This window comes from Rousettus aegyptiacus, unplaced genomic scaffold, assembly GCF_014176215.1.
Source record: "Rousettus aegyptiacus isolate mRouAeg1 unplaced genomic scaffold, mRouAeg1.p scaffold_m13_p_5, whole genome shotgun sequence".
NCBI lineage: Eukaryota > Metazoa > Chordata > Mammalia > Chiroptera > Pteropodidae > Rousettus > Rousettus aegyptiacus.
The window spans coordinates 88,450,942-88,474,507 of record NW_023416308.1 but is presented as its reverse complement, the minus strand read 5'-3'; the positions used below and the strand labels follow the sequence as shown (position 1 = coordinate 88,474,507).

Below are 23,566 nucleotides of genomic sequence, written 5' to 3'. Positions count from 1 at the left end.
TTTTTCCAATAGTTGCCAGCTGATGCCTTATGTCAAAGATTGAAAGCTATAAAATTTTTAAAGGCTTGCTTATGGGAGACATTTTCACACAGCTTAATGTTTTGTTATTAAAGGCATGGTGGAGCTAGTTCCTGCTTCAGATACTCTCAGGAAAATCCAAGTGGAGTATGGTGTGACAGGATCCTTTAAAGACAAACCACTTGCAGAGTGGCTGAGGAAATACAATCCCTCTGAAGAGGAATATGAAAAGGTGATTAGCATATCTCCTTAACTTTGTCAAAATGGTTTATGTATTATGTAGTTCTTCAGTGCTTTTATTTTCCGCCTCTGGTAATCAGCCATTTAGTCTTCAGTCATGAAAACATCTTTCTCTAAACAAAAAGAATATAAAAAAAAATACATTTAATGGCAGGAATTTGAGTGAAACCAATGCTAAATTACCCAAAAAACTTCCCAAACATGTATTTAGAGTCCAGAAAAACAGATATTTATATAACCCATAATGTTAGATTTCAGAAAAGTCTTGGAAAAAGTTGTGGAAATAAGTAAGAGTGTCTGCATCATGTGGTAGTTAAGAGCAAGATTATGCGCCAGACACTCTGGGCTTGATTTCAGGTCCCAAGTCACTCTCCAGCTATAGATCCTCAGGCAAAGTATTTAACCTCTTTGTGTTTCAGTGATCTCTGCTATAAAATGTTATAGTGTATATTATGGTATTATAATGTATATTATGGCTGTAAAAAATGGTACTGTAAAGTTATTGTGAGAATTAAATGAATTAATATGTATGAAGTGCTACACAGAGTAAATTATATAATTAATAGCTGTTACTATGGGGGGCATCATTTTTGTTTTGTTTTGTTTTATATGGAATTACATAAGAGGAAAGAGAAATCTCTTAGACATAGGTTTCTAATGATCCTAAATTGGCCTAAGGAAGACCCAAAAACACTTTGAATAGTGATGTAAGAAGATCCCAGCTTTGATGTCATTTGCCTAGTTTATATCAGATCATTAATGTATCACATTTGCAGATAGATATGTAAAAATGCTATCTGTTGACCTAAAAAAGTAGAGGAATTTTGTCTTTTGTTGGTCTTTTAAAATGTTTGAGAAACACTTCCTTTCTTACTTTGTGGTTTGGGGAAAGCAGTGCAGTAGATGCCGATACTTGTTAATAGTAATGTTGGCTCTTGTGATTCAGGGTAAGTTGTTTGACACAAAGTAATGGTCAAGTCACATACATCAAGGCCTTTTATGCATTTGGCTCATATGTGCTTTGCTTAGTAAGGGGGACTATAACACAGTGGATTCACGTTGCCTGGGTTTGAATCTTGTCTCTGCCACTTAACAATTATGTGGTCTTAGGCAAATAACCTCTCTGTATTTTATATTCATATGTAAAATGGCAATAATAGTACCTACTCATTGGTTTGTTGTGAGATTTTAAATGGGTTACCATATACATATATACATATACATACTCACACATGTACCATCAAGAGAGTAATAGAGAAACAAAGAGTAATGCAGTGCCTGGTTTGTGATAAATGGTATGTAAACATTTGCTATCATTGTCATCATCATTAGTAATGATTGCTGGGGGGAATTAAAGAATAAAATTAACAACCAAGAATGCTTTATCTAGCAAAGCTATCATTTAGAGTCAAAGGACTAATAAAAGAGCTTTCCAGACAGAAATAAGCTAAGGGAATTTATCAACACCAAGTCAGTAGTGCAGGAAATGTTGGAGGGACTTCTTTAAGAAAAAAAAAATATATATCAAAAACATGAATAAAGAATGGTAATAACTGCATTCCTATCAAGTGCCTGAAATGGAAAAGAATTAAGTGCTCCAGCCAAAAGATAGAGTGGCTGAATGGATAAGAAAACAAGACCCCTACATATGCTGCCTACAAGAAACTTACTTTAGATTAAAAGACACATAGACTAAAAGGAAAGGGATGGAAAAAGATTCTGCCTTGATGGACCTGGAGGGTATTATGATGAAAAATAATTCAGATAAAGACGAATATTATGATTTCACATACATGTGGAATCTAAAGAACAAAACAACAACAATAAAAATGGAAATAAACTCATAGATACAGAGACTATTTTGAGGGCTACTAGATGAGAGGGGTTGAGGGTTGGTGATAAAAGCAAAGGGATTAAGATGTACAAATGGATAGTTACAAAATATACATGGAGATACAAAGTGTAACATAAGGAAAATAGTTAACAATGTAATAAATATGTAAGGGGAAGAGGGGCACTAGATTTAGTGGGGTGATCACTTTGTGAGTTATATAGATCTCAAATCACTGCTTACAACCGAAACTAATATATTATTGTATGCCAACTATAATTGAAAAAAACCTCATTGAATTGTACAGTGTAAATATGAGGAACTCATTGTCTGTTATATTTCAAAGCTGGGTGTTAAAAAGAGTAAAATTAACCACATGGGTATGTAGAGCCATATGACTGCTCTATTCAGAAATGTAGTATCCTAAGAATAAACTAAATGCACATGCTTTAGATTAAAATATTCATTGTACGCATCTTGCTGTATCCTTCTGTGATACTATGTTAGCAATTTAATCCCCAGGACAGGCAGGACTCAAATAAAAGAAGGTTCCCAGCTTTGAGAAACTTAACAAATGACACATGGATAACAAAATACATTAATTGTATTACTGGATGTTTAAAGATATAAGCTGACTTTCTTTACACATGCCTTCCCTACAAGCTGGAAAAAGGGAAAATATTCTTTTATTCTGGTTAATTTTCGTCCCAATGTTACTATTTGTGATAAGCAGCAGAGCCTGTGAAGAGCAAGGTTCCACAAACACGATGCTTAAAAAATGTTCAAATGCAGCACCACATACCTACATAAGGCCTAGTGGCATCTCTGCCTATTAAAAAAATAAAAGCTAGAGAGAAGGGATAATAACTACCTTTAGAAGGGTGAGGGTTTTTTTCCCCAAATATGAAAAGACTGGCTTTTGTTACCATAACCCAGTTTATAAGCTACTGAGAAAATGAATTACAATAGTGTTTTAAAAGAGTGATGAATGACTTTAATCTCTGTAACTCTGCCCCTTTAAAATTTTTTTTCTTTCCTGTCATCATCAGCCTCTTACCTGTAATAAATGTTCTTTGGTTTATTGTTGCTTCAGTCTCTGCCCTTCTTTTCTTGTCCACTCTGAGGTATTCAGCTTTTTTTGTCTCCATGGTGACTTGGATCACTTTTCCTTTGGTCTTTCTTTGGGCACAGTCCGTTCTTGGGCTCTGGACCACTCCACCTGGGGAAGGAACTTTCTCTTCCTCACCCTGCCTGCCATCCGTATCTTTTCAGATATGTAGCCACTTAAATTTTTATTGTAGATAGAATTAGCCATTTTCTGAAACAACAGATACAGTTAACAATTTAAGTTCAAAATAGAAATTAGAGTATATATTTTTCTTGAAGCACATAATCTTAAAGTCTCCTAAACTCCCATGTGCAGAATTATGGGTCAGCTTCCTTTCCTGCCAGCCCCTCAGTTTCTATTTGGGAACTTTTTCATGATTTACATGTCATGACAACCTAAGAAGATGCTGTCGCCAACTCAAACAAAGAAGAAACTTAGAAGACTTTTGTTTTTGATTTTACTGATAATATGTGTCAGCTAATCCGTTAGATTAAATGGAATTTTTCTTCCTGTAAAGAATTATTCAAACATTAATGTGCTTCTTATTAGATAAAAATTGATGCTGCTTTGTCCAATAAAATCCTTTCATTGGACACACAAGTTTTTTTTTTTTTCCTAAAACTTTTATATCTTTATTTTAGGCTTCTGAGAACTTTATCTATTCTTGTGCTGGATGCTGTGTAGCCACCTATGTTTTAGGCATCTGCGATCGACACAATGACAACATAATGCTTCGAAGCACAGGACACATGTTTCACATTGACTTTGGGAAGTTCTTGGGCCACGCACAGATGTTTGGTAGCTTCAGAAGGTACTAGTATTGTTATCGTTGTTGCTGAAGAAGAGGTGCTTCCTATTTCACAAATTAATGTCCCAAACCCTGCCTTTTTTCTTGCTGTTCTTTGTTGCCTTGTAGCGCCCTTTGAGCATAACTGGGGATGAAAAAAGCCCTAAGAGATGACTTTACTACAAGAATGAGTAGGTGTGTGTAACCTTCGCTGAAGTGAATTAATGTGTATTTTATCTAGTTAGTGGTACCTATTGGAAAAGTTCCCATTCGTATAATGGCAATACACACAAAATTTTTCTCTATGTTTGTAACTACTATTTGATCTCTGTTTGGGTTTGTGGACTTGTAAATATCACCATATATAAGTTCTGATGATTTTCCCGAAAATGTGAGTTTTTAAGAATTAGCAAATTCAAAACTGCCTGGTGCTGTTTCCCAGTTGGAAATTGCTATGACTCAGATAGCTTAGCTCAATAACCATGTAATAACAATAACACTGTGTGACTATTTTCCATAAAAAATATCATATTTGTACTTTCTTTTTAAATAGGGATCGGGCTCCTTTTGTGCTGACCTCTGATATGGCATATGTCATCAACGGGGGTGAAAAGCCCACCATTCGTTTCCAGTTGTTTGTGGACCTCTGCTGTCAGGCCTACAACTTGATAAGAAAGCAAACAAACCTCTTTCTTAACCTCCTTTCACTGGTAATTCTGTTCTTTAAAAGGATTTAATTTATTTTATATTAATGCTTCTGTGTTTCAATTTTTTAAAAAGTATCCTTTGTGATTTTGGAATTAAATTTACTAGTTTCAAATGTCAGATATATTATTACCAACATATTTAAAAATTGTTACATGAAGTATATCAGACACCATTTATACAAATTATTAAAAAAAATAAGGTTAAAGTGTAGTTCCTCTGCAGGTGAGGAGGAGGAGTAACCTAAAAGGGCCCTGAGGGGGCCGTCTGGGATGCTGGTAGGTGTTTCGTGTCTCGATCTGGGTGTGTTAAGATTGTGAACATTCATTAACCTGTACACTTAAGGTCTCTGTACTTTTCTGGATATATATTAAGTAAAAAGTAAGAATAAACAAAAAACCCCCACTGTGATTATGACTAAAATTGATGTAAAAACAGAGTGCTAGACAAAGTGTCTGAATTTTACAGCTTTAATTGCATAAACTGACTTTGTGACTTCCAACAATTGACTTCTTTGGCTTCAATTTTTTTTCATTTATAAGAAAATCACTTAGATTTCTAAAATACTAACAACCTCCTCAAAACTGATTGTTTTTGTTTGCTTTAGTTCTGATTACCTGGCAGCTTTTAAGGAAGGGTGGAAAAAAGACTTTAAAAAAATTTAACTTGCAAACTCTTTTTTCTCTCTTTCTATAGATGATTCCTTCAGGGTTACCAGAACTTACAAGTATTCAAGATTTGAAATACGTTAGAGATGCACTTCAACCTCAAACTACAGATGCAGAAGCTACAATTTTCTTTACTAGGTAAGGCATGTTAAATACACAAGTCAGCTTTGCTATGTTTTCCTTAGTATAAACAAATGCTATATCAAAATTCTGATTTATAGGAAAACATTGATTCACAGTATTAGCAAATAGTAGGTTAAAAATTTATTTAGCAAATAAGTATAAAGAATTTGCAACAGAATTTATAATACATTTTTTCCCTCAAAATACGATCTCAAGGTTCATTTAGATATGATTTCAATTATAAACATCTCATTTATGAACTATTTCTGTGAAACATATTTTATGCAGTGCCATATATAAGGGTTTTTTTCCCTAATATGATATCTGTACTAATCTACTTTTGAGGATTCTGCCATAACAGTTTTAATTGATACCTTAAGTGCTTTATTAAAATGGCGAACTCTGCAGTACTGCTGTAGTAAATTGTCATTTAATGTAGTACTTTAAACACATATACCAATGATTGCATTTGAATTTTTTATTATTGCTTTAAAGGCAGGTCTTCCTAGAAAATATGTTCTAAATGTCTGCTAATCAGGTTGCTCACTGGCTAGTACCACCTCATCATAATGCTGGAGCAGGGAGGGGCACACAAGCTTATGTTCTTTTTTTCCTTTTTTCTCTTGCTTTCTTCCTCTCTGTGGAGAAGAGGTAGAAAACACTGGACTGGACTTTCCTAGTCTCAAGACTCTAGGCTGAATTGAATTAAAGGAAGCTGACTTTTGTATAGCCTTCCAAACTAATCTTGATAATTTAGGTATTGATGGAGTCTTTTTTTTTTATTTTTAATAGATTTGTTGGTTCCTTTGGGCAAAGCTGTAAAGCAGGCATATGTTAGTCTGCTTGGACTGCCATAAAAAAATACCATAGATGAGATGGCCTAAACAAAAAAAGTTTATTTTCTCATAGTTATGGAGGCTGGGAAGTCCAAGATCAAGGTGCAGGTGGATTTGCTTCCTGTGAGGGCTCTAGCTTGTAGACAACTGACTGCCTTCTTGCTGTTTTCCTGCATAAAAGAGATAGTATGAGAAAGCAGATTACTTGTCTCTTCTTTTAAGGACACTAATCTTGTTGGATCAGGGCTCTACCCTTATGATATCAGTAACCTAATTACTAAGTTCATATAGCCCTATAGGGTTGAGGCTTCAATGTATGAATTTTGGGGGACACAATATTTAGTCCAAAGCAAAGCAAAAACCTTTGTGTGAGGTTCTGTCACTTTTTGAATCTCTTTTCTCTTTCTGGATTCCTTTATCCTGTTTCTGAGACTTGTTTTCTTTGCTTTCCTTAAATGTTTTATCTAGGCTTGCCTTCCAAATTTATTCCCACCAAATTCCCTCTTCTGTCAAAACTTCTTTTCCTGAGGGAAGTTAGAATTATCTGAAGAAGGACTCTGATACCAGATTCTATTATTTGATAGAAGAGATTTTAAAATATTTGGATTACTCTGGATGCTTCCTTCTATACATGTCTAGTTGTCATCTACCCCATTTATTACAAGGGAATAAAATAATGAAATATTTTTGGCATTATACCAATCATCTTCTGTCCTCAATAGTTTTTAATTCCTATTGGACTCCAGAGGGCTCAAGAAATCCAAACATCGTTTCTTGGAGACAGTGGAGCAGGATGGAATAGCAACTCTTGGGCTAAATTTCTCTTTTCTTTGGGATGAGATATATTTTAACGGGTTTTTGGCCTGTAGAACAAAGAGAATCCTTGGCAAAGTGAAAATCTGCTTAATATTTTAAAAGATTTAATTTTTTTCATCTTTTATTATGTTAAAAGAATTGAGCATGTATATGTTCTCATGAACATTTACTGTTAACATTCTTTCTGATTATTTTTGTAGGCTGATTGAATCAAGTTTGGGAAACATTGCTACAAAGTTTAACTTTTTCATTCACAACCTTGCTCAGCTTCGTTTTACTGGTCTTCCTTCCAATGATGAACCCATCCTTTCATTTTCACCCAAAACTTACTCCTTTAGACAAGATGGTCGAATAAAGGAAGTCTCTGTTTTCACTTACCATAAGAAATACAACCCAGATAAACATTATGTAAGTTTGGTTTTTTGTATTTGTTGTCCTTTCCTACTCCCTTTGCTGACTCTGCTACAAAGTTTCAAACATTTGTTCTTTTCACACTTCTACCTATGATCCAAAAATAAATAAATGTATTTGGAGCATCCATAATTGTTTTTGGTATTTATTTCTTGGTAAATTTGCTTCAAAATCCTGAGACAAATGATATTCATCTTTTCAGGGACAAAACTGAAAGGGTAGTACCTTTTATCTTCAATTTGTTCTTAATTTCAAGGGTAAAGCTTGCTCATTGTAACAAATTGAACAAATACAAACACATATAAAGTAAAATTCTCATTCCACTGTCCAGGGATACAGTATTATATTACAAACACATAGTTTGTTTTTGAAAAACAGGATCTTCAGTGCGCCCTTCCTAGTAGTATAGTATAGCATTATCATCATTTTTTGCTGTTATTTTTTACCATGTGCTAACATTTTTGTCGGATAGTACTTTGCAGCACTCAGTCTTTAAAATTTTTGACAAATTGATGAATTTTAGAAAGTGACTTTACTATTTTATTATTAGTAAATTTTTGTATGTTTGCTGAGTATTTTATCCTAACACCATTTTATTGAGCACTCCATTTCCTCCCCACAATGTTTATAAAACTACCTTTAAATACACTAAGTCTATATATATGTATCCCTGAATTTATTTCTTCTGTAGCTATATCTGACTCTTTATGCATCAGTATTGTACTGATTTTATAATAGTTTATATCCCACAAGCTAAGTTTTCCCTAATATCCCAGTTGCCATAAATTTTGTTTTTTCTTATTACTCTCTTAAATGAACTTAATATTTTCATTGGAAATGCACTAAATTTATAAATTTGGGAAGTACATTTATTATATTTAATCTCGGAAATAAAATGACTTTCACTTTCCAGTTCTTATTTCTATATCTTACAATGGTAAAGATCACCCTTAGAATGTAGTTAGATGTGCTGCAAATAGGATGAGTTTTATATTTGCTCTTTCCTATTGGTGACATGTATATTACCAAGTTAAAAGCACTTGGATCACACATCACTGTCAAGCTATACATTTTCTTTCTGTCAGGAAAAGTTTTATTATGAATCTAATGTATTTGGGTGTGATTTCTTTTCAGATTTATGTAGTCCGAATTTTGAGGGAAGGGCAGCTTGAGCCATCATTCGTGTTCCGAACATTTGACGAGTTTCAGGAACTTCACAACAAGCTCAGTATTATTTTTCCACTTTGGAAGTTACCAGGGTATGTTCTATCTATGTACATTTATCCTTTTTTATAGGAAGAAATTTCTTTATTATCAAGTATGGGTCAAAAGCTTTGTAAGATAACTTAAGACTTAGTAAAGTACTATGGACCATATGTAATTTAATTTTCTTTGTATCACAAGGGTGTAATATAGTACTAGACATAGACAAGTAACAGTTTTTGTTGAATTAGTAAATGAATAAATGATCAAGGTATTAAACTTAAAAAATACAGAATTTTCCAGCTTTCTAATTTTAGGTGAAGCTTTAAATTTGTTGTCTCTACCACAGTAAGCAACACAAGATAATAATTTGGAATCCTGGTTTTAAAAAGTCAGATTTTAAATCACAGCAGAAATAATCTATTATGGTTATACTGAGCTCCTGAAAAATAAAAAGCTGAGGCATTGAGACTGTTAATCGGAATCTTAGTGCTTAGTTTTGTTTCTGATACCCTTTGGAAACCCTCAGTTTTAATGTAGCTAATGACCAGTAGATTTCTTCAAGTTGCTTAAATTCTTCTCATACTAGATTTCAAGAGTAAAGAGGAAGCAAAGTGGGTATCAGGGTTTATTTTCAATATCTTGATTTGGGCTCCATGTCCTTTGTGGATTTTAACTGATATCTAGCTACAATAGCCATGGCTGATTGAGTAATGATTATTTTGGAGGATAAGATCTGCATAAAATATTTGTGAATAATCTTGAGAAGAAATAATATAGCAAATTAGCAAAAGCATGTACCTTATGTACCTATGTTCATAAAAAGATAATGGATACTTAAACTATTTCAGCTCTAGTACTTGGAAGCAAAATCATAAAATTTACTTCATAGTGGATTGAAACTACTTTGTATTTAAGTATATAAAAGGTATATTTTTAAGTAAAATATACTTGATTCTATAAATACTTCCAGATGAAATAATTTAAATCCCCCCCTGTTATTGTTTTTCTTTTATAGGTTTCCTAATAGAATGGTTCTAGGAAGAACACACATAAAAGATGTAGCAGCCAAAAGAAAAATTGAGTTAAACAGTTACTTACAAAGTTTGATGAGTGCTTCAACAGACGTAGCAGAGGTGACTGTCCTAACTGAAAAGTAATATACTGTTTTCGTGCTATATAATATTTAAACTAACAGATCTTTTTCCTGTTCTATCTTAGTGTGATCTTGTTTGTACTTTTTTTCACCCTTTACTCCGTGATGAGAAAGCCGAAGGAATAGCTAGGTCTGCAGGTGAGATTTTTTTCTCTTTATTGATAGTTTATGGCTTCCCTATAGCCTACAAGCCTTTAACTTCTCAGTGAATATGGTAGTGACAGTGGGGTTCCTGGCTATGGTCCAGTGAGAATGGGAGGAGGGTATTTTTTTTTTAAAGCCAGTTTATTTACTTCTAAATATAATTTTCCTAATAGAATGTGATTACCAAAGAATTATATTATATATCCAGTGGTCTACCAGGTTCTTTACCTTTTTTATCACTCCACATGTCATGGTATGGAGTAAAAGCAAAGATTTTTTGTTGCAGCTTGAACCACTGCAAGTAAAATAAAGATGAACATATTTATATTTTCAGATGCAAGTCCCTTCAGTCCTCCTACTCCAGGCCAGATAGGAGGAGCAGTGAAATTATCTGTCTCTTACCGAAATGGTACTCTTTTCATCATGGTGATGCACATCAAAGATCTTGTGAGTGATTATAAATAGTGATGATTATAGAGGAAACCCATTCCTCGGTAGGAAGCATTATTGTTAAGGGAATGCTTTTTCTTTATAGGTTACTGAAGATGGGGCTGACCCAAATCCATATGTCAAAACATACCTACTTCCGGATACCCACAAAACATCCAAACGTAAAACCAAAATTTCACGAAAAACTAGGAATCCAACATTCAATGAAATGGTAAGTTAAAATCATTTCTAAAATTTCCTAGATCTGTTGTTCTGAGATTTAAAATTTTAAACACTTTAAATTGAAATTTTTTAGATATCATTTGCTGAACTACTTATTGTACTAGTAAAGCAAATTGATAGCAGTCCATTGCTGTTTAACAAAGTGATGCAGAATTGAGCCCCCAATCATAGACCTTAGGTTTTAAGAAGATTTAAGGGGCCATTATTCCACTGCCTTTCCAGTGCCTGAACCCCTTCTACAACGTTTTTAAGAAGGGGATGCCCAGTCTGTGCTGAAATATTTCCAGATCATACAATTTGTTTGGGGCAGCTCCAATTCTTAGACTATTTTTTATACTAAGCTGAAATCTTCCCTCCTTGTAGCTGGCATCTGTGAGTGAGTCTCACTTGTACCTGTTGGAACCACACAGAACTATTCTTTTTCTATATGGTAGCCTTTCACATTATTGAAGTTGAAATGCCCTCCTGTTTATTCTTTCGTTGTTGTCGTTTTTATTTCTTATAGTCAAAGATATGTTTTTGCCTTTTCCTGTTTATTCTTTTAAAACATCTTCAGTACCTTTACATTGCTTGATACAATGTAGTTTGAAAATCATCCTCCTAACTTGCTTTGGCCTGCCAATGACCCTCTTAATGCAGAGTGCTCCTAACTGAAAGCAGTAAGCAAAGCATCAGCTGAACAATGTGGAGCAGAACTGTGGCTTTCTTTGCTCAGCTATTCATGGTCATTTATAAACGTAATCATCTATTAAAATCCACTAACCCTGCCTGAGTCAGCTACTTCTTTAGCATAAACACTGCATTATTTGTGGATATTAGTAATATCGGCTTTTTTCAAGTTAGTGTTCTAGTTTCAAGAAAATGAAATGTGGTCAGTTTTTTAGTTCTTTCAGTCAAACAGTATAAAGGACAAAATTAAGGTGATGTTTCTCAGAAGTTATGGTGAGGCTTTCTTGAAAAACACAACCAAAATGTTGAATGTAGTGTTGGAAGGAGCGTAGCTTTTCAACATTCCAGATTTTGCTGTAGTGCATTTATAACTAGTGTGTTTGCATTACATTATGGTTATCAGGAATTAGCATTAAATGGTAAATAAAATCCAACAGAAAATAGATAACAAAGGGAAATTTTAATCCTTCATTTTTTGTTAAATCTAATTGTTATCCCAGCTTGCTTCTTTCCATGCTTTTTTCCCCCAGCTATTAGATCATCTTAATAATGCATGCTGCCTTTTAATTTCTTTTCCCTTATTCATACCTCCATCTCTGAAAAAACATGAGTTTAGTTTTCAGCCACTAATAATTTTCTACTTCATGTATTCCTGTGTCACTCAGAGGAATAATAACACAATCTAAGACTCTTGAAATTAAAATCTGAGACAAATCCCATCAGTTGTGTCATAATTAGTCATTAATTATAGTTACTCTTTGAGCAATAATTTCACTTATGTTTTTACTTAAAATAATCCAAGAAACCAAACAATTTGTAACTTTGTTTGTTTGCTTTGCCTTTGCTGTAGCTTGTGTACAGTGGATATAGCAAAGAAACCCTAAGACAGAGAAAACTTCAGCTAAGTGTACTCAGCGCGGAATCTCTGCGGGAGAATTTTTTCTTGGGTGGAATAACCCTGCCTTTGAAAGATTTCAATTTGAGCAAAGAGACGATTAGGTGGTATCAGCTGACTGCAGCAACCTATTTGTAAGCTAGCGAATTTGTGAGCTTTGGAAGTAAGAACATTTAAAACGTGTGTGCTTGCACACGCGCGCGTGCACACACGAGAACTTTGTATAGTATTTTTATACTTGGATAGAAATTATGAAGTAAATGTACTTGCTGCATTTCAACACACGTGTTGGACCAACAGTCACCTAACATGAATTTGTTGAAGCCATTGCCTTTTTAAGTCATTATATAGAATGCTATAAACCCTAAACTTAATATATAATAAGTCCTAAAAAAGACTTGGAGTTGGTGAAGGATTTAATCCTCTCTTGAGTAATAGCTTTAGTCTGGTCTGTTTTGCATTGTTTCTCACACAGACACAACCTGTTTGTTTCCAGTTTTTGCACCTTCTATAGCCTTTACCACTGTGCGTGTTCACAGACACCAAAGGAAAGGAAAGGTGCAGGATGTTACCATAAAATGCAGCTGCTATTCACAGGGCCGGAAAGCAAAGCACAAATAATAGTTATGTTAAGAACTACTAAGTATCTTATAGAAGTAGGGGGAAATAATATTGATTTATATTATTCATGTCTTTAAAGCCTTTTTCAGAATTAAGTGCCAGTCACTGAAGTTGTAAATAATGGTGCCTTAACTTCATATGGTTCCTGGCACTTCATTCTGATTTTTTTCCTGACTCGATACCTAATTAGTAAGTAGTTTTCACTCACTTTCAACTTACTGAAGACAAGAAACTATGTACATTTACTAGTGTTTTTCCCATAGAAATGTCATTTTCTCTGCTTCTGATGTGTGACATAGTTAAACAGTCAGCCATTTCATTTATGTTTTTGTTGCCAGGTAACTGAGATTCCTTGATGTAGCTAGCTGTACACTAAATTCCTTCATTCCATTATAATCCTACATTTATTCCTAGGAGTATGAGTTGAAGTTTGGTAGTTTCCTTTCCATATATCTATACTCCACTCTCTCATTAAACAAGTGAAAATTGTTTATCCATGTGCCCATTCCTGTTTAGTAGGAGAACTCCATTAGTAGGCAGACTCTTCACAAGAGCCCCAGGACAAGAATTCTAGGGTCCAGACTGAGTATTAATGTAGACTTTTATAGCAAAGTTTGTCTTTTAAGCTGTCTTACTTATATTTGTAAGCATTGTACATTCACATAAATTTCTTAATATAATGACACCCAGAACCATAAGGGACACGATCGAAATTATTCTAAGTAATCATTAAGATTCATTTTTATTCATTCAACTTCACAGCTAGTATGTGTTTAGTTTGGATAAATATATACATATATCAATTCTCATGGCTAAAATAGAAAATCACTTTTTAAATGGTAATAGAGATTGTAGCAATCTAGGTGCTGTGAGATGACAAAATAAACAATGAAGAATACCAAGAAAGGACAATCTCCAATTCAGTTGTCCGGAACAGAATTTTTGTGAACTGTGCAAATAGTTAATGAAAATGGTGATACCTGCAGAACAGAAATAGAAGACATGAGGATGTATCAGTGGGACAGGCTGAAAAAAAAAAAAAAAACTTGAAATTTTTGGTGCCTAACACTATGGTCCATTTTTATGAAACACTCCCCCACACCCCCCGTTAGCATGATATATAAATATCTTTTTTAAAAATGTTCAAATGTGTTGTCTATTTAATACATTAATTAAAATGCAGCACAAAGCACCACCATTTATTTCGTTTTCCCACATAATAGTTAACATTTTCTTAAAGTGTGTAAGTAGCTTTGCAAATGTAAAGAAATACTAGGTGTCTTCACTTAAGCATTTGAGACCTAATTCCATTCCATGAGTTGTTACTTAGCCACTGTAAAAAGAAAGTATGGTTTTTGTAAAAGGTCATTTTTAATTGAACTCAACGTATACTGCCTGTTTGCAGTCAGTTAATGCAGCATCTCTTAACACAAATACTAGAGCTAGAAAATGTGGTGTTACTTTTCAGTTACAAGAAATCTGGATTCTTATTTAAAAGTATATATTATGATTACTGCTGTACAGTTAACTAGAGTTCAGAACAAATGGTAATATTTTAGTTTAACTGTTTTGTGCCTTCTTTGGTCATTAAAAAAACACACACACCCTTTACATATATTTTAATATAAGTTATTTCTTTGTGAAACGCTAATCTTCAGCCCTTACCAAAAAAAAAAAAAAAAAAAAAAATTTAAAAAGGGACAGAGGCGCCTCTTTGCACTACTACTATCAATAGATTTTAAATCAGTTGTGTTTTTGTAACATTTTTTAAAGCTTGCATTAAAGTAAATAAAACAAAAGTTTAAATAAACTGGCCAAGACACTAATTTTTATGTATATCACAATGTTTTATATCTATCTTTATCAAGTAAAAAATAATTATACTACATGTAAGTCCTGCACCAGAAGAATTCTTTCCCCTTGCAGTGTTTTGGGATTTGAAAATAATGGTTTACTCCAAGAACCTATTATTTTCTCTACTGAGGAACCCAATGTAGAACTTGCACTGACTTTTTTATTACTGCCTTTATAAACATCAGTAGGTAGCTAAATGTTAGAGCACGAGTGATCTCTTATGAAGTGTTCTTTTATCTTTTCAAATTAAAGTTGTATATAAAAGTTTTGATATCTTGCCTTAAATTGGTTAACTTTTTCTAGGAATCAAATATTGTGGCATTTTAAAAAAGAAAACATTCAATTTTGATACTTAGACTTCAGATCAAAAGGACTTTAGTCACACTACTTTGATCCATAGATTTACTTACATGCTGTTTGACTAACAGTGCAAGTATGAATGAATATGGCAATTAGTCTTATCTGTAAGAACCAAACCCTTTAATTATTAAAGTAGTGAGTAAAGATGTATATTTTTATTAATAACCTTGCATATATTCATTCAGTGGATTGAATGTGACTTTATAACTGTACTATGATTGTATTAAAATATTTCTGGAATAAAGGAACTCTGTTATTATTTCTTTCCTCGTCACTATAGTAACATTTTGATCCAACACTTTGAGCTCACTGTTGCTGTTCTTTGCATCTCACCCAGGAGTTTATTGGGGTCAAGTAATCCTGAATTTCAGAACTGGTCTGTCAGTTGCCCCTAAAGATGCCCAAATAGTGTCTTATTTTTAAGTGTTGTTCTTCGAAGGTCTAGATGCCACTTTCCTAGAGCCCCGTCACCATTTTATGGAAGTGAAATGCTTTTGTGAGTATGGCCTCTGGTTTTCGGTGGTTTATTTAAATATTAAATAGTGTAGGAACAGCCATGTTATAGACCTATCTACATAACAGGGAAATGTAGATTTTTCTACTACTATACCATAACATGTAAAAGGGTCCAGATACAATTAGAGCCAGTTTCTCTTGGAGTGATGAACTCAGTTTCTGTCAGGGGGAGGAAAAACTTTATTTCACCCCTACTCTTTTGAAACTCTTTATCATGTAAATTTTAGACATATAAAATCAGACAACAGTATAATGAACTCCATGAATGAATCCATCATAAACCTTCAACAATTTTGATTCTATGTTAACTAAGATGTGGCTAGGTGTAGATATCTTTATTTTTTCTATTTAGGATTATTTATGAATCAGTAGCTTCAGTTCTGAATAATTTATTATGGCTTCTCCAGTTTACTACTTCTGTCAACTGTTTAACCTATTCATTGAGGTTTAATTTTGGTGGTCGTATTTTTCATTTCTAGAACAACTATTTGGTTATTTTTGTTTGAATCATGATTCAGTAAAGACAACACTGACAAGATCAATGAGGAAAGTTTTTCAACAGATGGTGCTGGGACAGTTAGATAATCACATGCAAAAGAATGAAGTAGAACTCTTAAAACATATATAAAAATTAGTTCAAAATAGATCAAAGACCTAAACATAGCTAAAATTATAAACTCTTAGAGGAAAACATAGATGTACATCTCTGTAACCTTGGATGAGACAAGGGTTTCTTCAATATGACACAAAGCACAGGCAAAAAAAGAAAGATAAATTGGGCTTCATCAAAATTAAAATTGTACATCAAAGGACAGGCACCATTAATAAAGTAAAAAGACAACATGATGGGAGAACAGTCACAAATTATATATCTGATAAGGGTCTGGTATCTAGGATTATAATATAAAAAACTTAAAAACAACAGAAAGTCCACCTAATTTATTTACAGGCAAAGGACTGAACAGACATTTCTCCAAAATGGCCAACAGTCACCTGAAAAGATGCTCAACATCATTAGTCATTAGGGAAATAAAAATCAAAACTACAATAAGTTACTATTTATACCCACTAGCATGGCTAGAATAAAACGAGTGTAGGAATGTAGAGATGTAGGAATGTAGAGAAGTTTATCGCATTTTGTTTATCTTGGAACCTTCATTCATTGCTGGTGGGAATGTAAAACAGTGCAGCTGCTGTGGAAAATAGTTTGGCAGTTCTCAAAAAGTTATTTATGATACAGAAATTTACGTACTGTGTGTGTATAAAATCTCAAGGAGATTTGAAAACAGGTATTCAAATACTTTGAACACAAATGTTCAGGTCATTATTCAAAATGGCCAAATAGTACAAATGAGCCAAATGTCCATCAACTAAGGCACAGATAAAATGTTATATATCCATACAATGGAATATTCAGCCATAAAAAAGAATGGAGCACTTATATATCTTACAACATGAATATTATGCTAATGGGAGAAACCACGCACAAAAGCTCACATTCCATCTATATGAAATATCCAGAATAGGCAAATCCATAGAGACATCAAATTAGTGGGAGCCAGGGGCTGTGGGGGAGGGGAGACTGGAGAGTGATTGCTTAAAGAGTACAAGGCTACTTTTCGGTGTGATGAAAACTCCTGATTAGTGGTAATGGTTACCGAATATTGTGAACATACTAAAAGACACTGAAGTATGCTTTAAAATGGTTAAAATAGCAAATTTTATGGTTTTTAAATGTTACCTCAAAAGTATAAAAGTTCATATAATCAATTTTTTAAAACCATTTGATCACTGAACCTCTGCCTTTAATAATTGTGTTAATAATGATTTAGGTAGTAGAATTGTAAAAAGTCAAGTTTCCAATTTATAAAAGTTCCCAAAAAAGCATGCCACATATCAAGGCAATAAGGGTTGGCTTAATAAAAGGTAAACACCATTTGATTAAAGTTCAACACACTCGACTACATATCTTATCTGATATTTATACAAACATGGCCAGATAAGGTGAATTAAAAACTAGTGGAAGGTTTAAATATGACAACCAAACCCCTGACATAATAGTTATAATTCCTATTCCATGAATAAATATTTGAGTTGACATTCCTATATCCTTACTAGAAAAGTATGGTCTTTCTAATAACTGATTTTTTTTTTTTTTTTTTAACCAAAGTAGTAGTCTCAAAACAATCCATCATTGGGGTTGGTTACATCATAGACATCCCTCAATTATTCCACTGTAATAAGTCAGGGGCTGAAGGCAATTCATTCCAGCAATGCTTAAAAAATTCATGTGTTTAAGTTACCTGATCCAAATCACACACACACACACACACACGAATCCAGGTAGCCATTACTATTAATTACAGCGTAGCACATATCACCATGGTATTGTACCTAAGAACTTATTAAGGGCAGAGACAGTCGGTATCTAGTGCCAAGGTAAGGACTGGCACTGGTGAATAAACGAACAATTGTACATGGCTGAACTTCAGGCACCCAAATTCGCTTAGGGGTGGGGGCGCAGATAACGGCCTTTCCTAGTACAGGGACTAAGTCCACTAACCCCTGCAGCTGTCTCTGCTCCACGCCCTCTCCCAGTTCAGGATTCCAATCTGTAAGAGCTTGCTTCTGGCAGTACTTTCAGAAGGGCACAGTACCGACTGGAAGAGGACTCAAACTCCCCACTCCAGCCACCAGCCGCCCCAATGACCGATGCATGATGGGATATGTGGTTCCGTTGACAGAGAAATCTGCTACTACATTGAAATGCATTTCGGGATATGTAGTCACGCGGTCCCCAAGAGCCATGCACGCAGCGTAGCTCCGCCTCTCGCACACGAGGAAGCGGGGACGTGTGAGGTCACTTCCTGCGTGCTGGGTGGCTTCCTACGGTTTCGCAGCCTTCGCTCTCTTTTTCGCTGCCTGTCCGCCGCCATCATGGGTCGCATGCATGCTCCCGGGTGAGCTCGGGTTTCCCAGCGGGTTGCAGGGTTGTGCTGCGGGGATGTGGGCGAAAGGAGGGAGTGTGGGCAGCGGGTCCAGGGGATGACCTGAGTTGCTGTGGCACGGGCGGCCACTCACCTCAAGACTGCTTCTTTCCCCAGGAAGGGCCTGTCCCAGTCGGCCCTGCCCTACCGCCGCAGCGTCCCCACAGTAAGTAGCGTGCGGTGACCGGGGGGAGATGGGGGAGGAGGGTACCATTTGTGATTCGGCGGACGTGGCGCCGGGATGGGGCCATAAGGGCCATGTGTGCATGAGGTTCACGACTTTGAGTGGAGGGATCGCTGTGTTTAGGGACCATCCCTGGTTTCTCGATCTAAGGCCGCTTTCTTTTCCACCAATAGTGGCTGAAGTTGACATCTGACGACGTGAAGGAGCAGATCTACAAACTGGCCAAGAAGGGGCTGACTCCCTCACAAATCGGTGAGTGTTTTCTCTGATGTAGCCCCTTCCGCCTGGCCTCGTGTAACTTACTGAAAAAGGCCCCCCGGGGGGTGGGTGGTGGTAAATGTGTTCTATACGTGTTTTAAAAATCTTGTCTTTTTTTCTGTCTTTACTGTTGATGGCTGAGACCTAGCCTTCATTTGTTGAAATCTCAAATTCTCATTCAGAAAACGATAAAATCATTAAAACGTTTGCCAAAATTTAATGAGTATATATACTATGGCCTGGGCACTCTCCTGAGTGCATTGTTTTATGTTGTTCTACATATATTGATCTCGTTTAATTCTGACAGCAATATTTTTCAAGTAAATACTAGTAGTTTTCCTCATCCTAACAGTTGAGGAAACTGACGTACAGTGTAGCTAGATAAGTAGCCCCAAGTCACACCTCTTCAGTGAAGGAGTTGGGATTGGCTACTTAGTGCTTGTCACACTTTTGCCACATTTAGATATGGTTTGAACCTCAGCCGTGTGAGACTTTACAAGTTTATTTGGAGTTGTAAACGGGCAAAATAACTGCTCTTCTGGAGTTTATTATCTAATGGAGGTATCACACACAATAGGAAATAAATAGTAGACTATCCAGTAGTCAGACGTGTTATTTTGAGAATTTTTTTAAAATACATAAAATTTTTAGAAGAAATTCTGATATTAATAAACTGGTTTTAATTGAACAGATATACATAGCAGGAATCTCACTGATAGCAGCTTCTTTATCCTATCCATCAAGCTCACTGTGATGATGGTTTTCCAACATTCGCAGTTTCCACCAGAAGGGTTTTCCTTAGTGTTGGGTAAACCTTCCTTGGATGTCTGAGTGAGCTTGTGGGAATTCTCATGTTGGTTTATGTGATGTATTATAGGAAGCCTCATTTTACAGATAGGAAACTTGAAAAGTGATTTGATCTCAGAACCTTGACATCACATATTCCAGTTTGTGTGTTTGGTGTGGGAATTTATACTTATTATCCCTTGCCAGGTGTGATCCTGAGAGACTCACATGGTGTTGCACAAGTACGTTTTGTGACAGGCAATAAAATCTTGAGAATTCTTAAGTCCAAAGGACTTGCTCCTGATCTTCCCGAGGATCTCTACCATTTAATTAAGAAAGCTGTTGCTGTTCGAAAGCATCTTGAGAGGAACAGAAAGGTAAGAGACTAAGACTGCTTGTACTTATTTTAATAAAATATGATGCATCTGATTTAAATTATCTAAGGTGGCTTAGGGCACAAACTAGTCACACTAATTGCTTTGAAATAAAAATTCAACCAGAAAAGATTTGGGGGTTGGGGGTCTTTGGCTCCTCTAGAGACAGAGTATTAGTTAAAATGTTGAGGTCTTTTATTTGCTGAGTTTTCAAATCCTACTCAGTCTTGCTGGAAACATTAAATTCTCTTTAGAACTTACTGTAGCCTCATGAACTCTGGCTTGTGATTCTTTTACAGGGTAACTGTTTTCTTTAAAGTGTATGGTGTCTATACATTCCTTTGTTAAACAACGTTTGATAATGTTTAGTTGTTTTGGGTGGTTTTCTTGAATTTTATTTTTATTTTTAGGATAAGGATGCTAAATTCCGTCTGATTTTGATTGAGAGCCGTATTCATCGGTTGGCTCGATATTATAAGACCAAACGAGTCCTCCCCCCTAATTGGAAATAGTAAGTATCAACCTTGTTAATCTGAACAGGAGTCAGGCAGATAGTAAATATAGTAGAAGGACTGATAGTAATGTTTTAGGTCGTGGCTATATGGTCAGCTACTCTTTTAATTGTCATTGTAGTGGGAATACAGCCATAGTTGATACATAGACAAATGGGCCATGGTTATGTTCCATTGAACTATTTACAAAAACAAGCAAAGAGCCGTGGTTTACAGACCCCTGATTTAGAACAGGAACAAGCCCTTTGAATCACTTGTACATAGAAAGTGGGTAAGATTTCATTTGGTACCACTGTTCCCAGGTGTTTATGTTGTCTTTATTTTTGCATCAGTTGCTCGCTATGATGATTGGTTTCCAAACATTCGCAGTTTCCACCAGAAAGGTTTTTCCTTATGTTGGCCAGTTCTTCCTTGGATGTCTGAGTGAGCATCTTAATTCATTTTGCTTGAGTGCAAAAAACCGATTGAGGAACTAAGCAGTTCTGTGCATTTAATACCGTTGGGATTTATTTAAGCTGTTTGGAAATAAGTTCATCAGCTTGGAAGTTCTATGGATGAATATGAAGAACCTGTATTAATCCAGTCTTCTCCCCTCCCCTTTTTTTCCTTTTCAGCGAATCATCCACAGCCTCTGCCCTGGTTGCATAAATTTGTCTATGTACTTAAGCAATAAAGCCATTGTTTAACTAGAAGCATATTTTGTGTTTCTTTCCCTTAAAAAATGTGCATCAGTGATTTTTATGTGTTGCTCTTTTTTGATGTAGGAATGTTTCAGCAGAATTAGAACTACATAATTCCACAGGAAGCAATAAGAAGTGGCTAACCATCATAAACATTATTGCATGAGTATAATTTCATCAAGTTGAACAGTTTAACTTCATAGGTGGTTGCTGTATGGCGAGGCTGGAAGAAACTAGGAAGTAATAGTGACCGTTATTTTGTTGTCATGGCAAAAATGTTTCTTGACACGTTTGATATTAAATGCTTAAGTAGAACTGTGATGTTATCCATGGCGTGGTATCAGAAATATACATGAAAGTGTCTGGAGAAGGTACATCTTTAGTATGGAGGGACCTCAGGAGGAAGTCCCTCCTGACTTGGTGGAGAGGTTTTAAGATGAGGAAGATGAGTATGATGATTCATTAAACAGTACAAGCACAGTTCCATCTGGAGCAGAGGAAATGGGAAGAACTGTGAGGTGAACTCAGGTCCCTGAGCCTTGCAACTTTTGGATGGGTTAAGATAAATGTCAGGATATTGGGTATCACTGTTCGAAAGAGGCAATTCTAAACTACTGGAGTGAGTTGTTCAAGGTTGTAAGACCAGCAAATGATAAGTTGCATGTCTGGCTGCTTTACAAAGCCATACTTCTTCGGGATGCAGAAAAAATTGAAGCAGGGCATTTGTATGAACCACCTTCTAAGTTTATATTTAATAATATTAAGTGTTTTACTTAAGCTTTATACTAAGTAGTAATCAAAGTTGTGTTTGAAATCACACGACTAGGCAGAGTCTTTGTATTCAAGAGACCAGTATCATAACTGGCATTGATAACCTGTTGGGTGTTGGGGTCAGGAGGTACAGACACCCAAGTTACCTTGTTTTTTAAGACCATATATTCACCTACCCAGCAGTATGTGTTCTGTGCTGGGTATGCAGGTCCCGTTCCTAGTTCCTCACAAATATGGGAGACAGGTGTGGAAACAGTCTCAGTATCTTGCCCATTTCTTACCTAGTGTTAGATGTAAATTTTTATCCTTGCTGCTTTTGTGTTCATATCTTGAAGTGGCTAACCATCATAAACCAAGAAATGAACTGATGATAAGGCAAACATCTTTAAAAGTGATGAACAAGTAAAACAAGGAAACACACAGCATAATTCTTTGCAAGCCTTACATAGCTAGGCAAGTATTGGATATTGATGGTTCTGGACAAAAAACTAGTCAGCTGTAGGTGGAACATAAGATGTTTCAAATCATCTCTAGATTTTAAATTATAAGGGGTATTTACATAATTAAAATTCTTGCCATCAAATCAACAGAACTACTGCAAGTGTTAGACTATATGTTTCGCTGCCTCAAAAAAGTAACATACTTGATGATAATGTAAGAAAATATAAAAACTTGAGTGTGGGCAGAGGGACCAAACTTGGATTTCAGAAACAGCCCTTCCACTTTCAGGCTGTGTGATTTAGCTGGTCTAGATTCTCAAGCTCTAAATTGTGAGGATTACATGGGTACTTAATACATGGTAGTAGGTAAATGATTCAAGAGACGACAGTTTCTTTACTGAACATCCCTTCATGACCTGCTAATCACACATTTGCACATGGATATCATGCTACATGTATCATTCTATAATCTTTAACTTGTGGATACTTATTCAATATGTTATGTGTTCTAATTTACCTTCTAGTTATCCCAAGATAAATTCCTAGAAATGGGATCTTTGGTGCTTGCTTCGGCAGCACATAGACTAAATCGGAACAACACAGAGATTAGCAAGGCCCCTGAACAAGGATGACACCAAATTTGTGAAGCGTTAAGGAAAGAGGGCTCTTTAGCATATGTTTTTTGTATATTTTGCAAAACTGCCTTTCAAAAGTGTACTGATAAGCACTAAAAATGCATGAGAATGTCAATTCTTCACATCCTTTCAAAATAAATCCTTTTTAATTGTTTAAATATTAAAAGACTGATCCTCATTATTCTGTTTTACTTTGGTTACTGATGAGTATCATGTCTTTGTTGAACTGGCTACCAGTGCCCAATTCCAATTTCTTTTTTGGAACATTGTTATTCTTAACCCTTTATCGTGTGCTACAAATATTTT

At 35.2% G+C, this 23,566-nt stretch overlaps 2 protein-coding genes, 2 non-coding genes and 1 pseudogene across 4 annotated transcripts in view; all 5 read left to right on the top strand.

Annotated features, from left to right (window-relative positions):
• Window positions 1–15,365, top strand: part of PIK3C2A (phosphatidylinositol-4-phosphate 3-kinase catalytic subunit type 2 alpha) — an 86,118-nt gene extending 70,753 nt beyond the window's left edge. Inside the window, exons 23-33 of the mRNA XM_016139536.2 lie at window positions 114–250; window positions 3,839–4,008; window positions 4,538–4,694; window positions 5,386–5,495; window positions 7,333–7,540; window positions 8,678–8,802; window positions 9,765–9,882; window positions 9,968–10,040; window positions 10,381–10,493; window positions 10,582–10,707; window positions 12,238–15,365. Of these exons, the coding sequence (XP_015995022.2) occupies window positions 114–250; window positions 3,839–4,008; window positions 4,538–4,694; window positions 5,386–5,495; window positions 7,333–7,540; window positions 8,678–8,802; window positions 9,765–9,882; window positions 9,968–10,040; window positions 10,381–10,493; window positions 10,582–10,707; window positions 12,238–12,420 (1,520 nt within the window). The 3' untranslated portion in view covers window positions 12,421–15,365. The remainder of the gene's footprint in view (window positions 1–113; window positions 251–3,838; window positions 4,009–4,537; window positions 4,695–5,385; window positions 5,496–7,332; window positions 7,541–8,677; window positions 8,803–9,764; window positions 9,883–9,967; window positions 10,041–10,380; window positions 10,494–10,581; window positions 10,708–12,237) is intronic.
• Window positions 15,366–18,480: 3,115 nt separating this feature from the next.
• On the top strand, window positions 18,481–21,426 carry RPS13 (ribosomal protein S13). The gene is made up of 6 exons (XM_016139537.2): window positions 18,481–18,593; window positions 18,738–18,786; window positions 18,978–19,056; window positions 20,056–20,225; window positions 20,633–20,733; window positions 21,349–21,426. Exons 1-6 carry the CDS (start codon window positions 18,571–18,573, stop codon window positions 21,380–21,382), a joined length of 456 nt encoding a protein of 151 aa, XP_015995023.1. The 5' UTR covers window positions 18,481–18,570; the 3' UTR covers window positions 21,383–21,426.
• On the top strand, window positions 19,808–19,897 carry LOC118603258. The gene has a single exon (XR_004951140.1). It is a non-coding gene; the product is annotated as a small nucleolar RNA SNORD14 (small nucleolar RNA).
• On the top strand, window positions 21,071–21,161 carry LOC118603259. The gene has a single exon (XR_004951141.1). It is a non-coding gene; the product is annotated as a small nucleolar RNA SNORD14 (small nucleolar RNA).
• A 1,759-nt stretch (window positions 21,427–23,185) lies between the features above and the next one.
• LOC118603281 lies at window positions 23,186–23,306 on the top strand (annotated as a pseudogene).
• The last annotated feature ends 260 nt before the right edge of the window (window positions 23,307–23,566 follow it).